This window comes from Daucus carota, chromosome 1 (assembly GCF_001625215.2).
Source record: "Daucus carota subsp. sativus chromosome 1, DH1 v3.0, whole genome shotgun sequence".
In the NCBI taxonomy this organism is placed as follows: Eukaryota; Viridiplantae; Streptophyta; class Magnoliopsida; order Apiales; family Apiaceae; genus Daucus; species Daucus carota.
The window spans coordinates 22,273,151-22,299,834 of NC_030381.2; the positions used below are offsets into that span (position 1 = coordinate 22,273,151).

Here is a 26,684-nt window from a genome sequence, read left to right on the forward strand (position 1 = left end):
TAGCTCCTTGCTGCTGAAACTGCTGTTGCTGTTGTGGCATGAAGTTCTGATTATTGCTCCAGCTGAAATTCGGATGATTCCGATTATTCGGGTGATAAGTAGCCGGAGCTGGCTGCTGAGATCGCTGAAAATTGCTCACAAACTGAGCTGACTCGCTAGATATGGCACACTGATCAGTGGAATGTGTACCCGCACAAAGCTCACAAACTGGTGGTTGCTGAATCCCCAAGTTTACCAAAGAATCCATCTTCATAGTAAGAGCCTTAATTTGAGCAGTCAAGGCTGTAGTAGCATCAACATCCAGAATCCCTGCTGCTTTGCCCTGATGAAGACGCTGAGTAGGATTCTGATATTCATTTGCAGCCATCATCTCGATCAACTCATAAGCCTCCTCATAGCTCTTAGTCAATAGAGCTCCACCTGATGCTGCATCGAGCATTGGTCTCGATTGAGGACCCAAGCCATTATAGAAGCAATTGATAACCATCCAATCAGGCATCCCATGATGTGGGCACTTCCGAAGCATCTCCTTGTAGCGTTCCCATGCTTCACAAAAGGTTTCACCAGATAGCTGAGAGAATTGAGTGATAGCATTCCTTAGTGCAGCTGTTTTGGCCATAGGGAAGAACTTAGAAAGAAATTTCTGAGCCAGATCCTCCCATGTCGTAATAGATCCTGCAGGAAGAGAATGTAACCATCCCTTAGCTTTATCCCTCAGAGAAAACGGGAACAACCTCAATTTAATGGCATCTTCCGTAACACCATTGAACTTGAAAGTGTCACAGATCTCAATGAAGTCTCGAATATGCATATTAGGATCCTCTGTCGGAGAACCCCCAAACTGTACTGAGTTCTGTACCATCTGAATAGTGCTAGGTTTGATTTCGAAAGTGTTGGCCTGAATCGCTGGCCTGACAATGCTCGACTGAATGTCATTGATTTTCGGCTCAGAGAAAGCCTTAAGAGCCTTAGTATCATTAACTGCTGGTGGTTGATCATCCATCGTATCAATCTCTATCGTTTCTTCCTTAATTAATGCTTCCTTACGAGCCTGAGAACGTGTTCGCATACACGTCCCTCAAGTACCTGAAACACACACAACGAACTAAGGTGAGAAAAGAATCCAAGTCACTGAACTTTAACGACCACTAATGACAAGCACATAAACTAAAATATAACACCGAGTCCCCGGCAGCGGCGCCAAAAACTTGTTCGCACAAAATCACGCAAGCGTACGTGGTCACAAGTAATATAGAATATAATTCAAGTTCGTTCCCACAGAGACTGGTGTATTCTGAAATATGCACTTATGCACCAATGTATGATTATTATTCAATGCTTGGACAAGTAATCAAATTGGGTTTTGGTTTTCTACTTAACTAATCCTATTCGAATTATGAAACTAAAAATTATCAACTAAGAGAATAACGATTACTAATGAAAATAAAACATGGGATTCTAGCTTCATTAACAACTTCTTTCAGAGTTCTACCTTATTCGATTGTAATGGTTGATAACTAATCAGATAACACGAGACTGATACACGCTAACTGTCGTTATACGTGCACCATACTGCTACACATCCACAATTTAGATAGAAGGTAAACAGACACCAATTATGCTTAGACCCTATATGTCTATAGAATTTGAAAACATAACGGTTGAAGAGCAAGTTATCTATCAAGATTACATAGGGCGATGCAAGATGGGTAAAATCACATCACAAGTCATGTTATCGAACACGAAACCTATGCTCGCATGGCAAGTTCTAAATCAATATATTCACTGTCGCTTCAATAAAGATTAACAAACAACCTTAGATGTTAGCTACGCATCCAAGACGAATAAGCACAACCAATACGAGGAAATCAACCCATCACATATGAACAAGACAAATTAACTACTGAAATTCATTGATAAATCCGCTAAAATCCCATGACAATGATTAGTTCATAATCGAACTTCTCATCATCATGGGTTCGAATGTAAACATGGTACTGAATATGAAAACAAAATCAAAGTACTAGAACAAGAGTTAAGAAACAAATCCGAAACGAGCATCCAAAGTTACGCCTACTTCGAAGAATTACAAAAGTGAAAGTATGAAATTGATCTTGATCTTCTCCGTAGCCGTCACGTGCTCCTTAGAATGTTTCTAGGTTGTCTTTTAAGTTCCCCAAGTCCTCCTTTAAGTTTCCCAGCAAACGGGCCTTTACACGGATCAAAAACGGGCAAATCGGGCCAAAATTCCCGCTCAGGTCGTGGGGCGGCCGCGCCAGAGTTGGGGCGGGCGCGCCAACGGGGCGGCCGCGCCAAAATTGGGGCGGGCGCGCCAAATCAGCAGCCCTGACACCCAACCTTTTCACGTCCGTAACTTTCTCCTCGTGCATCCGATTGCTTCGCCGTTTTTTTTCAATTAAAGCTATGATTCCCCTCTTCGTTCTCCTTCCAAGAAACCTACACAACACCACACTAAAACATATCAAAAATATCAAAAGCTTGAGGCCATTCCATCAATTTAAGCCAAAACGAAGGCTTCCAAGTGGATATAAAATCCACTTATCACTCTCCTAGATAGCTACAGGGTTTCTGGAAATATTACAGGAGGTCGGAGTATTACCATTTCAGTTGATGATGTCAACAGAATACTTGGGTTTCCACGGAACAACTTTGCTGAGATTCCGATAGATGCTGAAATCACTCAATTCTTTCAGACCATTCTTTATCAGGGAGAGATACATCTACCAAGAATGCTGAAAGGGAACTTGAAACCTGAGTGGGATTTATTCTTCGATACACTGGCAAAGATCTTTTCCCCAACCACTCGAAGTAATTTCAACATCATATCCTCCCTTCTTCAAATCATTGGATTCTGCATTGTTCACAATCGACAAATCAACTTTGGCAAGTTGATTCTTCAGTCGATTCTAAAGAAGTTGGGACCGCTCAGTAGTCGATCAGTTGCACAGAATCCCAGGGTTGTCTGTTTTTACCCTCGGTTCTTAATGTTGTTTTTCATTGATAAGATGACGGACGCTGAGAAGAATTCTTACTTCAACTCTCCAATTGCACCAACTCAGCGTGTCTGTACGAAGTTGATGAAAGCTCTGACGAACAAAAGAAAACATGAGAATCTTCCGCTCATCGTGACTCCATACCTGATGGAGCAGATCAATGCTCAGCCACAACAACTTCATCAATTCCAAGTGGCTCAACCTCAACAACAACAACCTCAACAAGCTCAACCAGAACAACAGCAACCAAAACAACCAGAACCACTTCAAATACAACAACCAGAACAACATCAATCACCATATCAATCACCACACCAATCTCCATATCAATCACCACACCAATCTCCATACCAATCACCACACCATTCCCCTCTACATCAAACACATCAATCACAATCATTTGAAGACGAACCTCAGGAATACAATTTCTTCGAAGCTCAACCGTCTTCATCTGAACCTCTACCACAACAACAACACACCCACTATATACCACAAACACAATCAACCTCCCAACCTTTACCTGATGACTCAACATCAAATCCAGAGTTGAAGTCCTTTCGACAGGACCTACAGGTAGCTCAGGTACTTTCTGACTTCTCATCTAATTTTTATGTTGATGCATCAGATTTTGTTGGTGACCTTGATTTTGTTTTCCAGACTACCAGCAATGAACCTGACAACACACAGGTTCATATCCAAGCTGACGAATTCTTTCAACCAACTCTTTCTTCTGCAAACACTGCAATCAACACTACTACTCAACCTATTCGTAAGATTGCCAGAAAGAGAAGTTCGAGCAGTTTGACGAGTCAACCCGCAGCTCTGTCTTCCATTAAGAAGCCTAGGTTGGAAGCCCTGGAGACATCTGCAGCCTCATCCTTGCCTTCCCAAAAAGGCTTGGACTTGGAACAGGCAATGAAACAGTCTCTGGACTCATTCTCTCAACAGAATGAAGCCATTGAAATTGACCGCTCTGCCACGGTACCCTGTACAGAGTCAAGCACTGCGCTAGCACTCACGCTAGTGCAAGACCAAACAAATACACGGGTTACTATGTTTACTGATTGCACAGATTTTCAAAACCAGTTTATCATGTATGAAAACTTTTCTGATCAAACTTTCTTTTCTGATCAGGCGGTACTTGGCAATGTGCAAGTAAACTTGCCCTCACAGGCTTCCGGAGGACAATTTGTTCCTCCACTACCTTTGAACCCATCTCAGGGGGCATTGGTAGTTTATACAGGTACAGCTGGAAGAGTGCAAACAATGAGTGATGAAAGGCAAACACCGAGCGATACACATGCACGTGAGGCTAGTGAAACAGCTATGAGTGTACGTGAGGTGAGTGCACACACTGACCCGGCTCTGTTTGAGGAACAAATGTCTAAGCTTAGAGCTGAATTAGCCCGGATGATAGCTGAAAATGAGAGGCTAAAGGGTGCACAGTTGGTGACCCTAGAGAAGAAAACTGATGAAAGGCCATCCAGTTCTTCCAGGGATGAGCTTAAAGAAGAAATTCATGAGTTGACTGTCGAGATGAGATCTAATCATGCACTGTATATGTCAAAATTTGATGATATCGACAGAAAACTGGATCAACTCCTAAAGAACTCAAAGTCAGATGCTGATACCTCCAGAGAGGATCCCTCAACTAAGGGGGAGAATAGAGGAGATAAAGGAGATGGACAAAGGTGACAGGGATGACAGGAGAAATAGTTCAAATCAAAGCAACAAAGGGAATACTTCTGAATCTGCTCCTGACAATTCTGAAAAGTCAAAAGGCAAAGGGTCGTTACATCAATCTAATGATGTCTTCAATTCTGATAATTATGATGACTTTCCACAAGACATGGATGATGATGACGTCTTCGATGCTACATACCGTCAAGCAGAGGAAGAAGGCAAATTTGAGGAGAGCTATTTATTCCAGGATGAAGAACCTGTTGATCCTGAACACGAAGAAAATGTCCGGAAGTTTAAAGCTGAGAATTAAGCTAGGAAGCGTAAGCTTCGAGATTACCAGAAACTTCTAGAGGACAAGTTGATAACAGAAGAGCAAATCAAGAAAGAGAAGCAGAAAATCTATGATGCTGCGTGCAAGCAGAAGAATCTTGATATAAAAAGGAAAGTTGGAAAAAGCTGGGACATCGCAAAGAGGATTTTCAATGGACCTCAAAGGGAGCCTTTCAATGACAGAAAGTTCGTATCTCTGATCTACGATCTTCGAGAGGTAAACCCTGACGAGGATATCTTTATGCATGCCTTCGCTTTAGAAATTGATTACTTGACTGTTGGAGTCAATAACTTGCTAGAACAGTGGGAGCTGATTGTATATACACAGAGAAATGGTTCATTCAGGTTATCTGTTGAATTTCTTAAATCATTCTCTGTGTCTGAGCTCTGGGTACTTCGCAATAAGGTAAAGCGATGCTCCAACCTGAACGAACTCCTTCGTGATAAGCTGTTGGATTGTGCTGTCTTCAACAGTCCACAGGTTGTCAAGAATCCATATTGTGTAAAGTTCGTTCACAAGGAGCTCTTAAGCACTGTCTATCTGAATGAAGAGGCTTTATCAAAGTATCCTGCTAAGCAACTGGCTCTAGCATCCACTCTACTTCGAACCAAGGGCTTCGCTTCTAAAGCCAAGTCTGATGCTGATGATGTGATTCTAGCTTACTGCACCCGAAGGAATATTTCTCAATATTTCCGGAGGATGAAGAATGTTACAAAGGCTCAGCCATCGGACTTCCAGGAAGACCCTGTAGAGATGGAAGTGTTACATCAACTGGCTCTGGCACGGGAACGTAAGAAGCGTGGTGAGTCCACTACATCAGAAGTGCCAACCAGAGAAGAACCGTCAACTCCTGTCCTTCACAGTTCAGATATCGAAGAAGGAGAAGTTGATCTTTAGATTTGTAATATAAGGAATTTGTAATATATGTTCAGTAAGAACATCCTTATGTAATCTAATGTACTTGTTTGAATTCTGGTGAATGTTTAATGAAATACCAGAAACTTTTTGCTATTTACAATTCATGTTTAATCCTTTGTCTTATCAGTTAGTTGAGTTATCCTCTCGATAATTTGCATGTTATGTTAACAAACAAATAGGGGGAGATTGAAAGGCATATGTTTAGCCTATTCGTATTTAAGAGTATTAACTCAACTCTGATAAGAAAGAAAGTAAATTAGCAAGCACTATTGAAGGAATCCGTACGAAGAACGTCAAGTGATTTATTAAAATCATATGTCTGAAGAATTTCAGGATGCTGCTGCACGCCACTGAAAGAAGTTCATTAATATGTTCAAGCCTCAGTGTACAAATAATATTTTGTAGCACGTCCAGAAGTCCAGAAGGTATAAAGTTTTAATACTTTATTTATTCAGAAGATTCCAAACTATTTCTACTTATGAAGAAGAACTACGAAGACAAAGACTCGACGAACAAGCCACTTCTCAAAAGTTTAATTGATAAAGAATATTTGATTCAGCTAGATACAGATGAACCGACAGTACATTTGTGTGTCAGCTACTCAGATTAAATATTCTGCATCAACTATAAGTGGTCGTTCAATCAAGACAAAGAATCAGATCTTTTAAAGGAAGTCAGAAGACCTGCTACTGAAGAAGTGCTCAATATAATTATTCTTTTAATTAATTCACATCTCAAAATAATTATATAAGTTATGTAATTTATTTATTAAATTAATTCACACTCGAATTAATTTAATTTATGAATTTATATAATTAATATAATTAAGTGGATAATTATTGAATTAATTATATAAGGAAAATCAATTGTTATATGATTTTTGAGCACGGTATGACAATCTAATTGATTGTCATACCGCACTTTGTCACCTGCCATAGTCAGGAGGCATGACAAACCTTTGGTTTGTCATACCGAATGACTTAGGCATGACAATTGGTCATTGTCATACCGAAGTCACAAGGTATGACAATACCTTGGTTTGTCATACCGTTTGTCATACCACCTGAAGCCTTAGCCACCAAGTTTCGATTGTCATACCTTCCCACTGATTGTCATACCGTTTGTCATACGGATGTCATACCTATTCTATGAGAGCATGACAATGCTTGTAATTGTCATACCTTCCCTTGGTTTGTCATTCTGATTGTCATACCTTCCCTTAGATTGTCATACCTTCTCACTTGTGCCATGACAATGCTTCTAATTGTCATACCTTTTGTCATAGCACTTGTGTAATTGTCATAGAGCTTCCTAAGAGTTGTCATGCCTAGCTTTGTCATATTAGTTCAAGGGTTTGCCTATATATATGGCTTCACCACTTCATTTGTTCTTGTTCATTGCATTGTAAAGCTTTCAAGTTGTGCTAAACTTGCTATTATTATATCCACAGTTTTCTGTGCTTTGATCACTCGGTTGTTTTATTCCGCTAAGTTAGAATACTTCCTGTCAGATTTATTCTACGAACTAGTGGACTTTAAAACGAACCATATTAATTATATAACGACTTAAAAATTGTTATATTAATTAATTTAAATCTGATTAACAAGTTAAACTCCAATCAGATTATTCCGCCGCGATTATTTTGTGACGATTGTATTCAACCCCCCCTTCTACAATCGTATCTGGACCTAACAACCCGTGCTCTCATCTGAGTCTGATAGTGGAAAAACTGTTGTTGAAGCTGACAAGAATAAAATCAACGAGGAAGCAAACAAAGATTCAGCCGAAAAGTCTAGCCCGAAAACTGATACTGGGGTCAAGCAAGTATATCCACCTCCACCTTTTCTGAAGAGACTTCAAAAGCATAAGCTCGACAAGCAATTCTCCAAATTTCTAGAGGTTTTCAAGAAATTGCAAATCAACATACCATTTGCGGAGGCTCTAGAACAAATGCCGAGTTATGCTAAATTCATGAAAGGTATTCTTTCTCGGAAACTCAAACTTGAGGAATTGGAGACTGTAGCTTTGACCGAGGAGTGCAGCGCAGTGTTGCAGCAGAAATTGCCTCCGAAGCTGAAAGATCCGGGAAGTTTCACAATCCCGTGTACCATTGGCAAGTTATCTTTCGACAAGTGCTTGTGTGACTTGGGAGCTAGCATCAATCTGATGCCATTGTCTGTCTTCAATAAACTTGGTCTGCCGGAGCCAAAACCTACAAACATGTCCTTACAACTGGCTGATCGGTCCATCACATACCCGAGAGGTATGGTGGAAGATGTCATTCTAGACTTTGAGGAGGATAAGAAGATTCCTATTATCTTGGGAAGGCCGTTCTTAGCTACAGGCCAAACTTTGATCGATGTGCAGAAAGGAGAGCTTACAATGAGAGTTCAAGATCAGAGTGTCACTTTTAAGGTGTTCAACGCAATGAAATTTCCAACCGACGAAGAAGAATGCTTTAAGGTAGAGCCACTAGAAGCTGTTGAAAAGTTTGAGATGGAGCAAAAGCCAAGGCCATGTACCTTAGAGAGCGTCTTAATAGGGGATTCTGATTTCGAAGATGAAGGAGTAGAAGAGCTTAGAAATTTTCAGGAGCATCTTAAACCATCTATTGAAGAAGCTCCTTTAATCGAACTCAAACTACCACCGGATCTCTTAAATTATCAGGTACTCCTTTGAGATCAATGGGTAAAATGCAATGTCATGTGAAAGGGACGATCCATATACTTGTGCTGGTATTAAGTGCAAATGTATTTGAATGAGCAGATTCTTGGTGACTTTTCACAACCCTTGATTAGTGGAGAAATACTTGATTAAAAAAAAAAAGAATAAGCGAAGTCGAATGGCGGTCGTGACTCACTTACACTGAGAAGCGTCCTAACCTTAGACTTAGCAAGAAAAAAGAAAGAAAAAAAAATAGAAAAAAAATAGGAAAGGCATAGGAATTCTTTGGTGACCCTAAATTGTAGTTGACTCTTTAGTAAAGAAGTGTTTAAGCTTGATTCTGATTAACGGCTCATAGTGAGGACTCTGTTGAAGTTTGATAGTCTTTGTTTTGTTTCACTAGAGAGCATGATAGCACACACGATGCACTTCACACTTGTAGTGGAAGAGAACATGGCTAATATGTGAAAGAGATTAATGCTGAGAATGTTGCATATTCTGAGGATTCCATGTTAACACGGATGACACTTCATGATTCGAGTAGACGTAGGCATATAGTTGCATTCATGCATTGCATTAGTAGTTTGTGTGTGTGTCTATGCTTGAGGACAAGCATCGGTTTAAGTTTGGGGGTGTGATAAGTGGATTTTGTATCCACTTGGAATGCCTTCGTTTCGACTTAAATTGATGGTTTGGCCTCAAGTATGTGGTGTTTTTGATGTGTTCTTGTGGTGTTGTGTAGGTTTCCTAGAAGGAGGATGAAGGGTGGATTCAAGGCTAAAAGGTGGAAGAAACAGCGTAGGGATCGAGCGAGCAAGGAAGGAGAAAAGGGAAAGGAGGTTCCAAAAGCATTCGGGGCTGCCCAAATGGGGTCTCCACCCCATTTACGGGGTCTCCACCTCGTTATGAAGAAGAAAAATCTGCCAAGATGAGGTTTCCACCCCACTGATGAGGTCTCCACCCCACTTCAGCAGAATAGGGGCTGCCATGACAGGGTCTCCACCCCACTGACGGGGTCTCCACCCCATTCTGATGGGAGAAAAAGCCCAAAATTCCTATTCTTGATCCGTTTGAAGGCCCGATCGCTGTGGGACTTAAATCAAAGCTCAAGGGAGAAGTCTAATAACCTAGAAACATTGAGGAGAGCACGTGACGGCTAAAAAGAAGATCTAGTTCATAATTTCATCTTTGTAATTCTTCGAAGTAGGCGTAACTTTGGATGCTCATTCGGATTTGTTTCGAAACTCTTGTTTCACTCTTTTAATATTGTTTAGACTATTCCGTACCATGTTTACATTCGAACCCAAGATGATGAGAAGTTCGATTATGAACTAATCATTATCGTGGGATTCTAGCAGATTTATATATGGATTTCAGTAGTTGATTTGCCTTAATTATTTGTGTGATGAATGTTGATTCTTCGTATTGGTTGTGCTTATTCGTCTTGGATGCGTAGCTAACATCTTAGATTGCTTGTTAATCTTTATCGAAGCGACAGTGGATATATTGATTTAGAACTTGCCATGCGAACATAGGATTATGTATTCGATATACATGATTTGTGGTGTGATTTTACCCATCTTGCATCGCCCTATGTAATCTTGATAGATAACTTGTTCTTCAACCGTTATGTTTTCAAATTCTATAGACATATAGGGTCTAAGCATAATTGGTGCCTGTTTACCTTCTATCTTAATTGTGGATGTGTAGCAGTATGGTGCACGTATAACGACAGTTAGCGTGTATCAGTTTCGTGTTATCTGATTAGTTATCAACCATCACATATTGATAAGGCATAACTCTGAAGGAAGTATATAATGAAGTTAGAATTCCATATTTTATTCTCAATAGTAATTTGATTTTAATTCTCTTAGTTATAATTCGACTTGATTTAGTTAAATTAGATAAAACCAACCAAATTGTTATTTGTCCGAGCATTGAATAATAGCCATACATTGGTGCATAAGTGCATATTCTTGAATACACTAGTCTTTGTGGGAACGAACTTAATTTTATTCTATATTACTTGTGACCACGTACGCTTGCGTGATTTTGTGCGAACAATCCCGAACCCCCATTATTGCAATAGATGCACTTGATAATCATTCAGTACCCACTGATTGAGTTGAGACGTATTTTGACGGATTTGCAATTTATCCCTTTGAATGCCATGCCAAATTGATGTGCTTATATGCTTTGCTTGATTGCGAAGTACCGAATCATCAACCGGTCCACAAAAATCATTCGCCATTTCTACAATCATATTATCAACCAACAAACAACATCAAGGTTAAAATCAAACCATCAATTCCTACCAACAACAATCTTAACAACCAACAAATCAATAATCTTAACACATTCAACATCAACTATCAAAATTCAAACTTCGCCAACAATCTAAACTATCCAACTCAAAAATCTAAATATAATTCAATATCAAACAAAAAAGATAGACAAATTCAAACAAAAAGCTAAATTTTACTAAAATCTACACTATCAAACCCCAATTCATAATTAAACTACAAAATTCGAACTAAACAAATCAATAAAATCCATAGAAAATTAAAACTTTACCAACAATCTAACTACAAATTCGAAATCAAACCAAAAAGAATCAAAAATTCCAAAGAAAAATTTAACTTTACCAAAATATAAACTATAAAACCCTAACTCCAAATTAAACTAAAATTCGAACTAAAAAAATCAATAAAATCCAAACAATTTCAAACTATACCAACAATTTAACTATCAAACTCAAAATCAAATTACAAATTCGAATTATAACTAAAGAGATCCACAAATCCCCAACGCAAAAATGAACTAAAAATCGAACTAAATATGCTAACTTTACCAAAATCTACGCACATATATACATCTATGAATCTATACACACATTCATAAAGAAGAATCAAAATCTACATACAAAAAACGATATACACACACGTATATACGCACACACAGATATACACACACATATACAAGAGCATACGCACCTGAATTCGTTTGATTTGGGTTGAAATCAGTTGAAATTGCTTTGATTTGGCTTGAAATCGCTTGAATCGGGTTGAAATCGCTGCTGTGGATAGGTTTTTCATGTGTGGATAGTTTGTTTATCCACAATACGCTATACAAAATAACGAAGTCGGTTCTGCAAAAAAAAAACCCTCCGCTATATTGTATAGCGTAAGAACAGTCATACGCTGCATGATGTAGCGTCCACGCTGTATTATACGGCGTAGTACCTTTTAATCTTGTCCGTACACTGATAAATCAACGGTTGTAATTAACTTGGATATATTTAAATAATTATCCAACTGTGGTTGTGGAACAGCCCCTATATATATATATATATATATATATATATATATATATATATATATATATATATACACACATATATTATAAAAATTAATTTTATTTATGATAATTATAGTATTATACTTTAGATTTTACGATTAATGCACATAGGTATTCTCTTAGATAAAACTTGAACTCTTTTGTATGTTTATATTTTCCACCTTGGGATAAACTTGAGAAATTGGTGATCTCAGCATTTAGTAACCTGGTGGCAAACGGCTGGAATGAAATCTCTGGACTAATAAGTTTAAGTAGTAGAGATGATTAGTGAGTCCAAACTTAAATGGAGCAGTCGTGCTGATATGTTGTGCAGAGGCAGAACCAAGGGGGCGAAGGGGGGCTGGAGCCCCAGCCAAAAAAAAAAAGAATCGGTAGAAGTTTTTTTTTTCAGCCCCGGATGTTCTCTAAAGATGATATAAAGAAAATTTTTGAGCCCCGGATAAATTTCAAAAATCTTTGTATTAACTGATATTTTTCCTTCAATCAAATGTTGTTAAATATTTGAGTCCCAAATATTTTTTGAGCCCTAGGTGAGTTGGTCTCCTGGTTCCGCCATTGATGTTGTGCAAACTTAAACAAATAGTGTCAGTTCCTTTTTAATTTCAAGACAGCGTATAATTATTTGATATTTAAAAGATTTTTAAATTAAAAGTAAAAAAAAATCATAATAAGTTAAATGGATCCGGATATCTGATCCGTGATCCATGATCCTAATGGATCTGGAAATGAATCGACTTATAAAAAATCCCTAATTCAATCCGAATCTGATAAAATAAATAAATATGGATATAAATTTAGGTTGATCGGATCAGAACCTGATCCATCGACAAGTATATATGCACTTGCCGCTAGGTAGCAAACCAACAATTAATGAATACTTTTGATAATGGATGGGACCGCCGACCAAGATGGATTTGAATATTTCATGGAACTAGAACAGAGCAAGTTAGTATCATACAAATTTAGTGTCTATATTTTTATTAATGAAATGTTTTAATTAATTATAAATAAATTAAAAAGTCAAAGTCCAGAAGCTCCTATAAAGAACATTATCTCACTTACATCCAACTATTGCATTATTATAATAATTTATCAAACACTCTGTATTTTTAACTCCATGAGGCACAAAATCGGTGTGTAAAAAATAAGTCTTTTATTGTGTTTGATTGGTTAGAATAAAATGAAATGAATAATATCAATTAAAATTAATAGAGATATAAGGGTTTTTTGAAAAAAAAAAATTGAGTGTAAAATTAAGTGAGTGTAAAATTGTTATAATAGGAAAAAATAGAGCATTTCATTTGAAAGTGTGATCTCTAACTCATGATTTAGAGAATGGAACGAAAGAATAAACGAATTTCTTGATAATTGCCCTAACATAATTCATTTTCATTCAATTTCTTTCAAAATCATTCAACTCAATCAAACACAACATTTATGTTTAAGGTCTTGATTTGTAAAATACTCTCATGTTCGAGCCATTTTTTTGCGTTTTCTTTTCGAGTGTTTCATACAATTATTTATATTTCAAAACTTACCAAAAATTTCCACCACTTCTCCTTATCTTTCTTTTTCACACTATTTTTACTCTATTACCTTCCTTTTATACATTAAAAATTAATAAATCCCGTCACATCAGTCACTTTTCTTCCTATTTTCCACTACTTTATATATATTTCTTAACCTCCATGTCCACGTCATACGTAAACAAACGGGTGTAACCGAGAGAGTACCATGACTAAAAGTGCTAAATACCTTTATCATAATTTTTTGACTGGTATATAATTGAAGAAAAATTTGTCTCATCCAAAAAAAATATACATCTATATTATTATCACTTAGCTAGCTAGAACATAAGTAAAATATGATATGATGTTAAATATTAAAGTGAAATATATAATAATATGAAAACATGAATGCCACCTTTACCACCTTGATCACTCTCCTCTCTGTTTTTTTATATATATGTTAGTCAATAGTCAATGACTCTCCCTCCCTCTCTTTCTCTCATTCTTTCCATTGTGGACTCTCCTTCTCTCGCAGAGTGTGTGAGGAAGATATAGAGTTAAGTAGGTGGATTAAGGGTAGATGGCAGCAGAAACAAGATCGCCCGTACCGTTGCTGTACCGGAGAAGATCAAGTGGGGAGATAATGAGGAATATGGCTTCTGTGTCCAGCAGTCTTTTGCCAGCTTTTGGCACTGTGGTTGGTGATGGATCTCCTCTTCTTCGTAGCTATATTATTGCTCCTTATGATCGCCGATACAGGTATTACGTAACATAATCCTGCATATCTGTCTTTCTATTATACCACTGAATCAGGTCGATGTATACAGATTTAGGTGGGTGCTGAGCGTCTTTAATTTCATCTTACTTGTGAGAATCAAATATTATATTTGTTAGTAAAGCTAATTAGGGTAGAATTGACCAAAATAAAATAGTAGTAGCATGTATTTTGCTTAAATTTGATGTCACCACTGGCCCACTGGCTTCCCCGGATGGACCCTTGTGTTTTTTAATTATAACTACTCCACGTTGTTCGACAGTAGTCTCTGCGTCCCTCGGAATTGTATACATATGGATTTGTCACGGAGATTAAAAAAATTGTGTAAAATAGGAAGAAAGAAAAAGAAAAGTGGATAAAGTAGTGGGACCCATCAATATATAATTGATAGATTTGGAAAAGTAGTTGAAAGTAGTAGGTGGGTGGAGTTTTTATATTATAAAACTTGACTATTTTGGGAAAGTTTTGAAATGTATAGAATTGAGTGTGACATCCAAAAAAAAGTGTATAAAATTAAATGGGACGGAAGGAGCACTACACAATTTGTACTGAATCACATGGTCTATTAATAAATTTTGAGGTTTCCTTTAAGTTATACTACTCCTCAATTCTAAAAGAGGAGTTGAACTTTTACACGTCTTTCGAAGTGAAAAAAAAAATATTTTTACGTATTATTTTCTTAATAAAAAAATACGTATTAAATTTTTATTCAAAAAATAAAAATTTAATACATAATGTGTACAAGTATGTTATTTTACATGTCTTTACAAGCTTGCTTAAAGGTAGGGCGACGATTATTTGGAAATGAAGCGAGTAGATGCCTTTCAAGTTTCTAGGGAGAAAAAACGATATAAATTATAATGCATTGAAGAAAAATAATCATGCATGTGTCACCATAAATAAAAATAAAAAATTATAATGTATACAACTGTCACCATTCATCACTAGCCTTTCTATATGCAGTAAAGAGTTGTGTTTTTCTTTTTATAAGTAATATTGATAATTAAATTTGTTTATTTTATTGTTGTCAACTAATTATGTGCAATTTTAGTAGAAGTAAAAAAATCTTTATCTGCAGAAAGTCTTTTATAGGGTCATGGGACATGCTTCTATTACATACAGTGATTGTTCCCTTTTCCCATTTTAGTTGTCACACAATTCTATTTTTATGGATCAAATTGACTAAATTTTGACCAAAGATCAAGTCACTTTTTCATTATTTCAAAAAATGAAAATTACATCTTAAAGTAGATTAAAAGTTATTTCCCGTGACATATTTTTTTTTATTTTTTCAATTAATAAAATATTAATAAATTTCAGTCAAACTTTGGTCAATTTGACTGGCACAAAACCAAATGCGAAAACTAAAAAAATGGGACGGAGGGAGTATGCAGGTGGGAAGACATTATTGTTTGGTGTTGAGGAATAATCAAAGTGTGTATTCCTGAACATTAGTACTAGTTTTAGCAACAGCTTGTGCCTGCTGCTGCTGCTAATTGTAAATGTCACTACATTTGTTTCAACTTGAATGCATAGTAAGTTTTGAGTGCATGCATTCTGACTTTCTGAGGCAGGTGGTGGCAAGCATTTCTAGTCATACTGGTCATATACTCTGCATGGTCATCTCCTTTCGAATTAGCCTTCAAAGATGTTGCTACTGGATCACTTCTTCCTGTTGATTTGGTCGTCGATGCCTTCTTCGCCATTGATATCATCCTCACTTTCTTCGTAGCTTACCTCGACAAATCTACGTATTTGCTTGTAGATGACCACAAGCAGATAGCTGTACGGTACATTCTCCTTGAGGCCAAATGCAGACTGCAGCCCACTCAAGATTCAATATTTTCTATATATATTAACAGAATTTAGATATACATTGCTATGTCCAACATCTTTATGATATCATCTTCTTGTATATTTATGTTATTGTGATTTTCAGGTATGTCACACATCTATGGTTCCCCATGGATCTTGCATCGACGCTACCATTCCAGACTATATACCGCATCTTTGCTGGTGAAATGCACCATGGAGAAGTTTTTGGTTTTCTCAATTTGCTCAGGCTCTGGCGACTCAGGCGTGTCAGTGAACTCTTCTCTAGGTATAACATTCCATCACTATAGTCTATACTCTGTCTCATATCAAGATTATAAAACCATATGTATAACTAGTGTTTTTAAATCTGAGGCCTAACTCTAATGGATTCAGCTCCACTTCGACTCAAAAGTGGTTGAATTGTTAATTACAAGCTGCTTCTTGGAGATTCTGTGACACCTCTTTTGTTTTCTTTTCAAATAAGAACATTCTCAATTGACAAAAACAGATGACTTAATTTACAGGTGGAAGTGGATCGGCTTTTTTTGTTACAACATGAAAGTTAATCAGTAACATATCATGAAGATGAAAACCCAATCGAGTCAGTAAATTTTTTTAAGCTATTTTTTTAATGTCAAAATGTTCAATGTCAACAGACTAGAGAAAGACACACGATTCAGTTACTTCTGGACAAGATACTGCAAACTTATAGCTGTAAGTATACACTTGTTTATAAAACTACTTCATCAGATGGTATCTAAATACTGACCATCCTTCTTTGTGTCACCTTTACAAATTATGCATGTCGTACAAGTGTGTTTTCAAGTCATGGCTAAGAGAATTGAAATTTTAAACATAAGTTTGCTAGCAGTCTAATGAGTACTCCTGAGTTTCAATGATACAGATTAACTCGAAGGGATTTTATTCATATGAAGAATGTTTTGTTGTTGAATTTTACAGGTGACATTATTTGCGGTGCACTCAGCAGCTTGTTTCTACTTCTGGCTTGCTATCCATCATAAGATACCAGAGCAAACATGGATTGGAGCTCAAGTTGATAACTTTGAAAATAGAAGCATTTGGTTGGGATATACTTATGCAATGTATTGGTCCATTGTGACGCTTACTACAACTGGTTATGGAGACTTGTATTCGAAAAATACAGGAGAAAAAGTTTTCAACATCTTCTATATGCTGTTCAATATAGGCCTCACTGCTTACTTGATCGGAAACATGACCAATCTCATTGTCCATAGTGCTATTAAAACATTTGCCATGGTAAAATTCTCCTCTCTCTTGATAATTTGAGTATCCTAAGTTCTGTTCTGACTGTTAACAAAAATAGTTTTATTTTGACTTTCTGTATTAAGTTTTGAAACATCTTTTCTATCTGTACAACCCTCAAGAGTCTAAGATAAAAACAGCTAACATAGCAAGCACCGCAGCTGAACTTCCAATAAATCAGACAACATTCTGTAACGTTGTTGATTTTTTTAGAGGGACGCCATCAATGAGGTGTTGAGATATGCGAGCAAGAACCGGCTTCCAGAAGGTTTGAAAGAGCAAATGCTGGCACACATGCAACTCAAGTTTAAAACAGCAGAATTACAGCAAGAAGAGGTGCTTGAAGATCTGCCAAAAGCGATCAGATCTAGCATTGCTCAGCATCTTTTTCATAAAACTATAGAGAATACCTACCTTTTCAGAGATGTCTCCGACGATCTTATCAGCCAGCTGGTAAAATACACTTCTATCCTTCTCAAGACATGGTCTGTGTTGAGTATCGACATTTTTAACAATTATTCTAAAATTAACAGATGCCAAGTTTCTTGTTCAGAAAGAATATCATATGGTGTCTTCCAAATATTTAAAATCTATTAATATCAGGAGATTATTGAGATCAGATAGAAGTTTTAAACTGGACTCATTTTACACAAGTTGAGCAGTGTGTTGTGCATTTTGGCTGCAGGTTTCGGAAATCAAAGCAGAATATTTCCCACCCAAGGTTGAAATTATTTTACAGAATGAAATTCCAACAGACTTTTACGTTATAGCTTCTGGAGCTGTGGTATGACATATATTTTTACGTCTTAATCAAGTTTTATACCAAAATCGCAATATCTGATCATCTAAAAGTGCAGGATGTAGTGACACAAAAAAATGGAATAGAGCAGGTACTTTTCCCCCTTATCTATAATGAAATGAATGTTCTCTTTATGTATGCTAAGAATTTTTATATTGTTAGAAGTGTAGATCAATGACTGTGTCCTAGTCAAATTGTATCCTTCTTCTTTGTTTATTTTTAATTTACGATTTGGTTTCTTGCTTATAACATACCACCAACTTTGTTGATCTGTTGGTTTGCAGTTTGTAACAAAATTAAGCTCAAAGGAGATGTTCGGGGACATTGGGGTTATATTTAACATTCCACAACCTTTCACAGTGAGAACCAGAAGGCTTTCTCAAGTGATTCGGATAAGTCATCATAGTTTCAAGGATATGATGCAGCCGCATAACGAGGATGGACAGAAGATCCTTAGAAACTTTATTCTGGTACAAACTTATACTCTGCTCTTGGGTAATTTTACGATAATTACCTCGTGTTCCATTAATTGATATCTAATTTAGACAAGTACTTAACATACTTGAAGAAGTAGAGAGAAACTAACCATCATAACTCTAAAGCTCCTGTCGGCTCATATATTGATTACTTCTGGACAAGCTAGTGTTAACTAGAATCTTGCACCTGCAGTATTTGAAGGGTTTACAAAAAGAGGTTCTGGATGAGATACCATTTTTATCGGATATGCTGGGTGACTTGAATAATGAGGTACTTAATCTTGACTGAGTACCACAAGTTATCTGTATCATTTCTGCATCAGAGTTTCTGTGTGGTGAAGGTATATTCAAGGAAAATTAATTAGTTTGCAATTGTATGTATTAGAATTCTGTATAATCGCGTCCTTTTAAACGAGATATATAGCAAGGGAATGACTGAATGAGGGAGTGACGAAGTTGATAGTATCTTATAAGAATATATGCAGCAAGCCGTACAGAGTCTGTCAAATATTTTTGCAGTACAGCCCTCAAATTGACCTACATTATAGTCTGAGCTAACAAGTACGATTTTTGTTTTAATCCTACAGCATTCAGGATTACTTGACCAGTCGCAAGAAATTGAACCATCAAATTATGATCAAGGAGAAAATGCACAAGGTTCAACATTGTTTACAAGATCTACAAATATAAATGTCACTCACAATTTGTCATTAAAGGAAATTATGAATCATGTCTCAAAAAATCACCAATGAGTTGCTTAATAATTTTGCAGCTGATCTATGTAATCTATATAATCTTAGCCGACCTACTAAATGTATATGCTAATCATTCGCAGGATCACATGTAGATTCTGCATTTCAAAGTGCATATCCCATAAGATTAGTGATCCATGGGCATCACCCAGATCTTGAAACAGAAGACAAGGGAACTGGAAAACTTATCCATCTGCCTGAATCAATGGAAGGCCTTCTGATGTTAGCAGGTGAGAATTTAGTCATACAAAGGTACATTCAGAAGACTCGCAAATGTCTAAATATATTTAAGTGTGCAGTGTGCACTCTGTAAGAACCGAATTCAGAGCAGTAACATAGGCATCGTTATGAGTTCGGACTTCGGAAATGAAATGAACTAAGATCAGTTATATATCGAGTATACAGGGATAGATAGTGAGAGTTGCATTGTAATTTACTTGTCTTTTTGCTGATACAGAAAAGAAGTTTGGGAAAAAAGGAGATATAGTACTCATGGAAGATGGTTCTCAAGTAGAAGATTTGGATGCTTTAAGAGAAAATGATCACCTGTACATCTTCTGATCAGAACAAAATAACATTGAGGTCAGAGTCAGCTCAGACACATTACACTTGCGGTTACTTATGTGAATTTGTGTAATGTAAAAGCATATACATATCTGAATGAAAAATAATACAGCATTTGAGAGGTATGGACGTATGGAAAATGGATGCATAACTTGACATATAATTCACAACATGACAGATCCTAAAAGACCAGAGTGCTGTTGAAAGATTTGTCATACCAACATTCTTCAGCTCACGTATTACAAGTATATACAGGGAGAATAATACAGCATATACAAGGAGAATAATCTCCTTGTATGGACTTTTATTACAAGTATTAGAAATGAAACACCATCACGTGATTAAATAAGGGATATAATTATAATCCTTTAAAATTTAGATGCCCGTGTTTATTTGATAAAATCATATTCAAAATTAGTTTAATGATTAGAGCATCTCTAATGGCGTTGGCTATAATCGTTGGCTAAATTGGAGTGGTGTTGGCTAAATTTTTTAATTTTGGAAAGCTACCTAAACTTTTAGCTAATGGCTTCTCATAATTGAAGATGCTCTTATAGTACTTAAAAATAGTTATACCATATATGTTTTGTTGGATAAGGATGTGATTATAATCCCAGTTGGAGGAGGTATTATTTAATCCCCTTAAACAAGTCACTCTCAGAGAATCTCCAACGGTGCTGGCTAAAAGTGGTTAAATTGGACTTGTAAGATATTATGTAAAATTTGTCAAAAAGTTGTTAAATTGGACCTGTAAGACATTATATAAAATTTGTTGAAGCTATAAGTCATTGTATTTCGATGGTACTGGATATATTGGTTGGCTATATTTCAGAAATAGTAAATTATTATTTTTTTCAAGTTGTTATAAATAGAATGTATATTATCATATGGTAATAAATGATACGAAATCTTGCTACACATATTGCTACAGGCCTGTAATGGTTGGTCAAATATAGGCAACATCAATTGGTTCGCTATATTTTTAGACAAAAGTTTTGTGTGGGGTGAGTGAAACAAAATTCACACATTATCTATAATTTTTATTTATGATATTATTTAATAAATTTTAGTTAAGGGTTTTGATGGGTTGTATATGCTCTTAACAGGAAATTAACCTTTTACTGTAATCCTATGGAGATAAGTATGAGATAGCACATTTAAAGGATAATAGTCCAATCATATATGCAACCATTTAAAACAAATATGATATTAAAATTTACAGGATTAATACTTAAGTTCTGCTGACTTAATAAGGTAAGGGTTCTATAGTTCTCTCTAATGGTTCTCTCTGGAACATGACCCTATAAGTTTATCCTACATTTAATCCTTGTAAATAGATAGGATAAACCAATCCTACATCAACATTTAATCCTTGTAAACAAATAGGATAATTTAAAGAATTATAATCCTTGAGATTGATAGTGAAAGATTATAATGCAAGGATCGTAATCTCATGACTATAATCTCGCGAAACAAACATGGTCCTAGAGTTGAAATTATCTCATAAAATGAGATGCAACAGAATACTACGTTATATTAAAGAGTCGTGGTGCAATATCTATCTTCCATAGGCTCATCAAACACAAATCCCATATAAATTATACATAAAAAGCAAAAATGGGACGATTTGTGTATACTATCTGTACTTTTACATCATTTGGATAAAACAATCAGATTTTATGGTATGCACTCCAGGTACATGTTTATTAAAGGATTACTGCATTCAACTCAGGCATTTTACATAAAATTCTAGATATTCAGGGTTTACACAGGATATTCCACAAACTGTAGCACAGTATACGGTCCATACAAATATTTCGATAATATACTACTGTCTAAACCATTAGCAGGCCATCACATACAGACAAGGTATCAAGCGAGAAAATGAAGTTTATGTCTAGATTCCAGAAACTCTATACAGCTTCTATAGTAGCACTAAAATATTTAATAGCTGAGGGTAAACAGTAAACTTTTTGTACAACTATGTATCTCCTGCAAAACGGGATGAAGAAGTTTCCTCGAACAGAACAAAGCTACCTGGATAACAATTTTGAAAAAAAGTTTTAACAAACATCCACGATTCCCAATCAAATGGTTAGTGAAAGAGCTGAATGTAATTGATCAGATGAGCAGCATGCAGTCAAAACGTTAAATCAAGGTTTCAGACCTTCACCATCTTGGTAAAAGAACTCTAGCCTTCTAATTATCCTGGCTGATAGAATAAACAATAAATATTGAATGTGATGAAGACTAGAGTACAGACAAATAACGGGCAAGGTAAACTAGTTCATTTTTAGTTTTATTTCCTTACCTGATAATGTAATCAACAGGCCTTTAGGTTCTTATTTTATTTTCAACTAATTACAAGTCCTAATAATTTTTCAGAGAATCTTAATGCTACTATTTTGACGAAATAATGCTTAGTTCTCCATTTTCAAATATATTACTAACAAGGAATAATTAATTTCAAATGACTTAATGTTTAGTGCTACTATTCTTTACATTACTACATGTGCATCACCCCGAAAAGAACAAGGTAAAGGTGAAGAAACTGGAAAACTGATGCATATCCTTAATCAATAGAACTTACATATTTGGCAGGTGAGAAGCAAGATCCATTTCAAAAATTGCTTATCTAGACTTAAGTAATGATAACAAATGCACCCATATCACCTCAACAATTCAAGACAGTTTTTGGAATAATTTACACCTACCAATTTGCAATTTAGCATGACTTTAATAATGAAATAAAGGCAGAGTTTGTACAAAAAGTAAGATTGCAGAATTCTTTGCTGATGCGGTAAAGAAGTTTGGGAAAAGAGGAAACACAATTGCTTATCTGATTGTTCAGACCTAGAAGATCTTAGTGCTCTAAGGAAAAGGATCAATTGTTTGTCTTTGGAGAGCTTAAACATTATTTGGGATCAGATCAGCTACCTGTCTTTTTTTATTGGTACATGACAGTTGAAGTCAGAAGCAGTAAAAGGATACGGTGTTAACTCCACAATCATATTAAGGGTTAAGCCTTTAAGTTTTAGACATCTAATATAAAAAGAAAATTTAAGTGATATACCAAAAATTAGTAAAGCTGGTAGGAAGAAGTAAGCGAAGCATGCTTACTTTTAGCTGATGAGCCTGTTATTTAGCAAGTCTAGAACTGTGTAAGCAGCTTTCTGAAAACGGTCCTTTTCTTCATCTAAAGCTTTCTTTCTCTCACATACAGTGTCTTTGCACCTTTCTATTTCTTCCATGATGCCAGCAGAGTGTTGATCAATTTCACTGTTAAGTTTATAAATTAATGAGCCAGCACATTTATTTTAAGAAATCACACCTATAAAATGATTAAATGTACTTTTTAAGGCGCAAAAGCATGTTGAAAAACAAATCAGGGAGCACTTCTGCAGATTGGCACTTGCTATACACATGACAAAGAGTGGTAAGTTTCCGCAATTTCAGAAAATAAACAAGTGGACCAAGAGATAGCCATAAGTGAACGTAATACTGATAGAATTACAATTTAATAAGAAGATCATGCTTAAACTGATAGAGAAATCATCTTTCCAGGTTGTAAAGTAGCTGTTGAGAGAAAAAGATCAAGACAAAAAATACTACAAAAGATAAACAGCAAAGACAGTTTTAGCAATTTAAACGAACCAAAAATAAAAATAGATCTGATAAAATGTCGGCAATATCCAGTTAAATTCAAAGAAGCTGCATCTTTAAAAACAACATTTCAAAGTTGATAGAGTTTGTCAACCTACTTTGTCATCTTAAGCATGCTCTCCATCACTCCCTGTACCTGTTGTGAGAGGTCTGCAACATAAATACATGCAATTTCAATATTAGCCTGACCAAAAAATTAAAACATCCAGCTCCGTCAACTATACATACACAAAATCAATTTAGTCGTAAGACTTTATAATAAAAGCAAAAGAGCAACCAAAAATTTTGTCAATACAAAAAAAGAAACAACCGCACACTGCGTGATTATAAGAAGTTAGTTACATGTCAAACACAAACATTATCGTATAGTGATTACAAACTTTGTTTATTCAAGAACCTCGTTCTCTCAATGAAAAAATCACGAAACGATTTGGACTCTCAAACACTTTTAAGCTTGCAAAAGTCTCTACAGTAGCACCTCAGTATGTCAGACTTAAATAGTATGCAGACCTCTAAACCAGTGAGGCACTGTTAACTTCTAAACCAACTCTTAAACTTTCAACAATAAAAAATTCAATCCAAAATGTAAATTGCACACCTCAATACCAAAAATTAAATAACATAAGATCCTAATTCAAGTTCAAGCTTATAGTCAGTTACTTCACACACGAAATGCACCTAATTATCTACAAATATAAAAACAGCCGCAACCTTAATCCAACAAAATCAGCTCAATCGAATTGTAAGTATCAGATCTACAAGGTGCACATAAAAGAGCACAAAATCAAATAATTGTAACAGCTTAATTCAGATCCACACTAATTATGCTTAAAAAATTGTCTATCTCAACCAAAAGGAAGATCATATAATTCATCACAAATCGGATCAGTTTACGCGTATCAAAGCTCGTAGACTTAAAATGATTATAATAGGCTTAATCTCATAGAAACACTATAATTTCACATTCAAAATCATTTCATTAACAACAAACATCACAAAGAGCGTGTAATTCAAAAAATGAACCTGATCTATCCAGATCATTTCTAGATTACATCCGATTCGTTCAAGTATGGATCAATGCATACATATAGAAACTGGAGAGAGGATAATGTATAAACATAATAGATACACGCACTGAGAGAGAGAGAGAGAGAGACCATAGAGGAGAGTTGAGAGCGGGGATTCAACGTCTGACTGAAGAGCAAGCTGAGTATCGGAAGACACCATAGTTAAGCTTGTTGTGATTTAATTTCAATTCAATTGGGCGCGGTGTATTTGATTCCCAAATTTTAAACAGGGTTAAGCCTATTTATATACTCCACCTGCTCTACCTCCGTCCCAAATTAGATGTACCCGTTGACTTTGGGCATGTAACTTTAGGTGCATTGACCGTCTACTTCCGAAATTTATTTTTTTATATTTTATTTTTATAAATGAAAATTTCATATTTTAATTTTTATTTGCAAAAATAAAATTTTAAAAATAAGTCACGTATCTATGCGGTCAATGAACTTTAAATTGTGTGCCTAAAGTCAACGGGGCCATCTAATTTGGATGAAGAGAGTACTTTTTTCTCGTCAATTTTGATTTCATTTTTACTTGACAAAATAATACTCCCTCATTTTGGATTTAATAGTCGTTTCATTTTTTTCACGCACTTTTAAGATCTTTGACCGCATTTAAAAAATTATTATTTTTAAATTTTTTTTTGTGAATAAAAATATATCACTAATATTTTTATTCACAAAAAGAAAATTTTAAAAATAATAATTTTAAGTGTGCAGTCAAAACTCATAAAAGTGCGTGCAAAAAAGTCTAAGAGACTAATATATCCAAACAGAAAGAGTACGTTGATCTTTTGAAACGGGAAACGGAGTGACCGGGAGTTAATGGAAATATTAATTTATTAAATTAATAGTAATAAATAATAATTATTTAGATCTCAAAATTCGAAAAAAAAATGTTGGCTAATAATTAATCTTTATATCCTCTCAAAATTTGTGCGCGAAAAAGTGATCTAGAGCAAGCAATACAATTCATGGCATGGGGCATGCAACTTCTAGGTGGCAATTTTTCTTTTCCAAAAAAAAATGGAAAATAGTTTTAAAAACTTTAGAAAATGATATGGCTCTTTCTTTTTTTGAATTGCTACAACATGTTTATGATCTTTTATCTTCATTTACAAAACAGTGGAGTGTGTTTACTGTTTATAGAATAAATTGAACATGGAATATTGGAATCACATGGAAATCATTATCTAACGCTCGTTGGGAAAGTCGTATTGAGAGTAGTTGTAATTATGTACTAAATTTCAAGGATAAAAAACGCTCTCATCCACTTGCCTGGAAAAAGAGATGATCCTAAGGTTGTGTTCACTTGGAGTGAATGGAATGGAGGGAGAATGGAATGAATTTTGTACTCTAAAATGGTGTTGATTAAAGAAAATGTATATAATTGTCATTCCTTCAATCAATCCAACCTTACTATTTTAACTTTAACTCTAACCCACATGTTTTGGAAGGAATGCTCATTCCATTTCAACATCATGTTTCTTCACAATCTTTCTCACAAAAAAAATTAACTACATTCATATTTTGTCACCATTATCTCATACTTTCTTCTTTCTCCTTAAAACGTCTATATATATTTTCATTCCATTCTCCCCTCATTCCATTCCATGAAGTGAACACAGCCTAAGACATTTAGTGAAGTTGAGGCCTTACTCGGAGTCTAATTTTTGAGTTTTTGTTTAGTTCGATTGTTTGGTATGACCTCTTGTTCCCTATCAACTCTGTCCACAAGTTTTTACAATTAGAAGAAATGGATATTAGAGTTGTGTTGGTCCTAGAATGTATTGCAGAAGAGGGGGTTGAATGCAATATTGATAATTTCAAATCTTAATTCAACAACAAATATAAGATTTAAGTTTATCAGTGGCTTACGTTGTAAGCTTAAAGAACATAGTAGTTTAACTTCACAAAATAAATGTGACATCCCCAAAATCCGGGGATCTGGATTTGGTGCCACTAAAAGAAAAATATTTAAAAACCTGTATTTGCGGAAAAAGGTAAAAACAGATAG

At 35.6% G+C, this 26,684-nt stretch overlaps 2 protein-coding genes and 1 non-coding gene across 5 annotated transcripts; 2 read left to right on the forward strand and 1 right to left on the reverse strand.

The window, feature by feature from the left end:
• Positions 1-497: 497 nt before the first annotated feature.
• On the forward strand, positions 498-604 carry LOC135150015 (small nucleolar RNA R71). Its single transcript, XR_010288370.1, has one exon. It is a non-coding gene; the product is annotated as a small nucleolar RNA R71 (small nucleolar RNA).
• Positions 605-13,903: 13,299 nt separating this feature from the next.
• On the forward strand, positions 13,904-20,065 carry LOC108226073 (potassium channel KAT3). Of its 2 annotated transcripts, XM_017401056.2 has the most exons (13): positions 13,907-14,234; positions 15,825-16,040; positions 16,190-16,351; positions 16,722-16,779; positions 17,026-17,343; positions 17,563-17,802; positions 18,035-18,133; positions 18,207-18,239; positions 18,433-18,618; positions 18,818-18,895; positions 19,212-19,281; positions 19,460-19,606; positions 19,834-20,065. In XM_017401056.2, the coding sequence occupies exons 1-13, from the start codon at positions 14,056-14,058 to the stop codon at positions 19,935-19,937; spliced, it is 1,890 nt and encodes a 629-aa protein (XP_017256545.1). In that variant the 5' UTR covers positions 13,907-14,055; the 3' UTR covers positions 19,938-20,065. The 2 variants fall into 2 exon arrangements, with proteins under 2 accessions (XP_063949184.1, XP_017256545.1); XM_064093114.1 differs by lacking the exons at positions 19,212-19,281; positions 19,834-20,065 and having other exon boundaries at positions 13,904-14,234.
• Positions 20,066-21,616: 1,551 nt separating this feature from the next.
• LOC108194628 (uncharacterized) lies at positions 21,617-24,924 on the reverse strand. Of its 2 annotated transcripts, none has more exons than XM_017361587.2 (4): positions 24,761-24,924; positions 23,702-23,753; positions 23,061-23,219; positions 21,617-21,977 (listed from the first exon to the last, which is right to left on the reverse strand). In XM_017361587.2, exons 1-3 carry the CDS (start codon positions 24,828-24,830, stop codon positions 23,063-23,065), a joined length of 279 nt encoding a protein of 92 aa, XP_017217076.1. In that variant the 5' UTR covers positions 24,831-24,924; the 3' UTR covers positions 21,617-21,977; positions 23,061-23,062. The 2 variants fall into 2 exon arrangements, with proteins under 2 accessions (XP_017217076.1, XP_063949195.1); XM_064093125.1 differs by lacking the exon at positions 21,617-21,977 and adding an exon at positions 21,993-22,152.
• Positions 24,925-26,684: the final 1,760 nt, after the last annotated feature.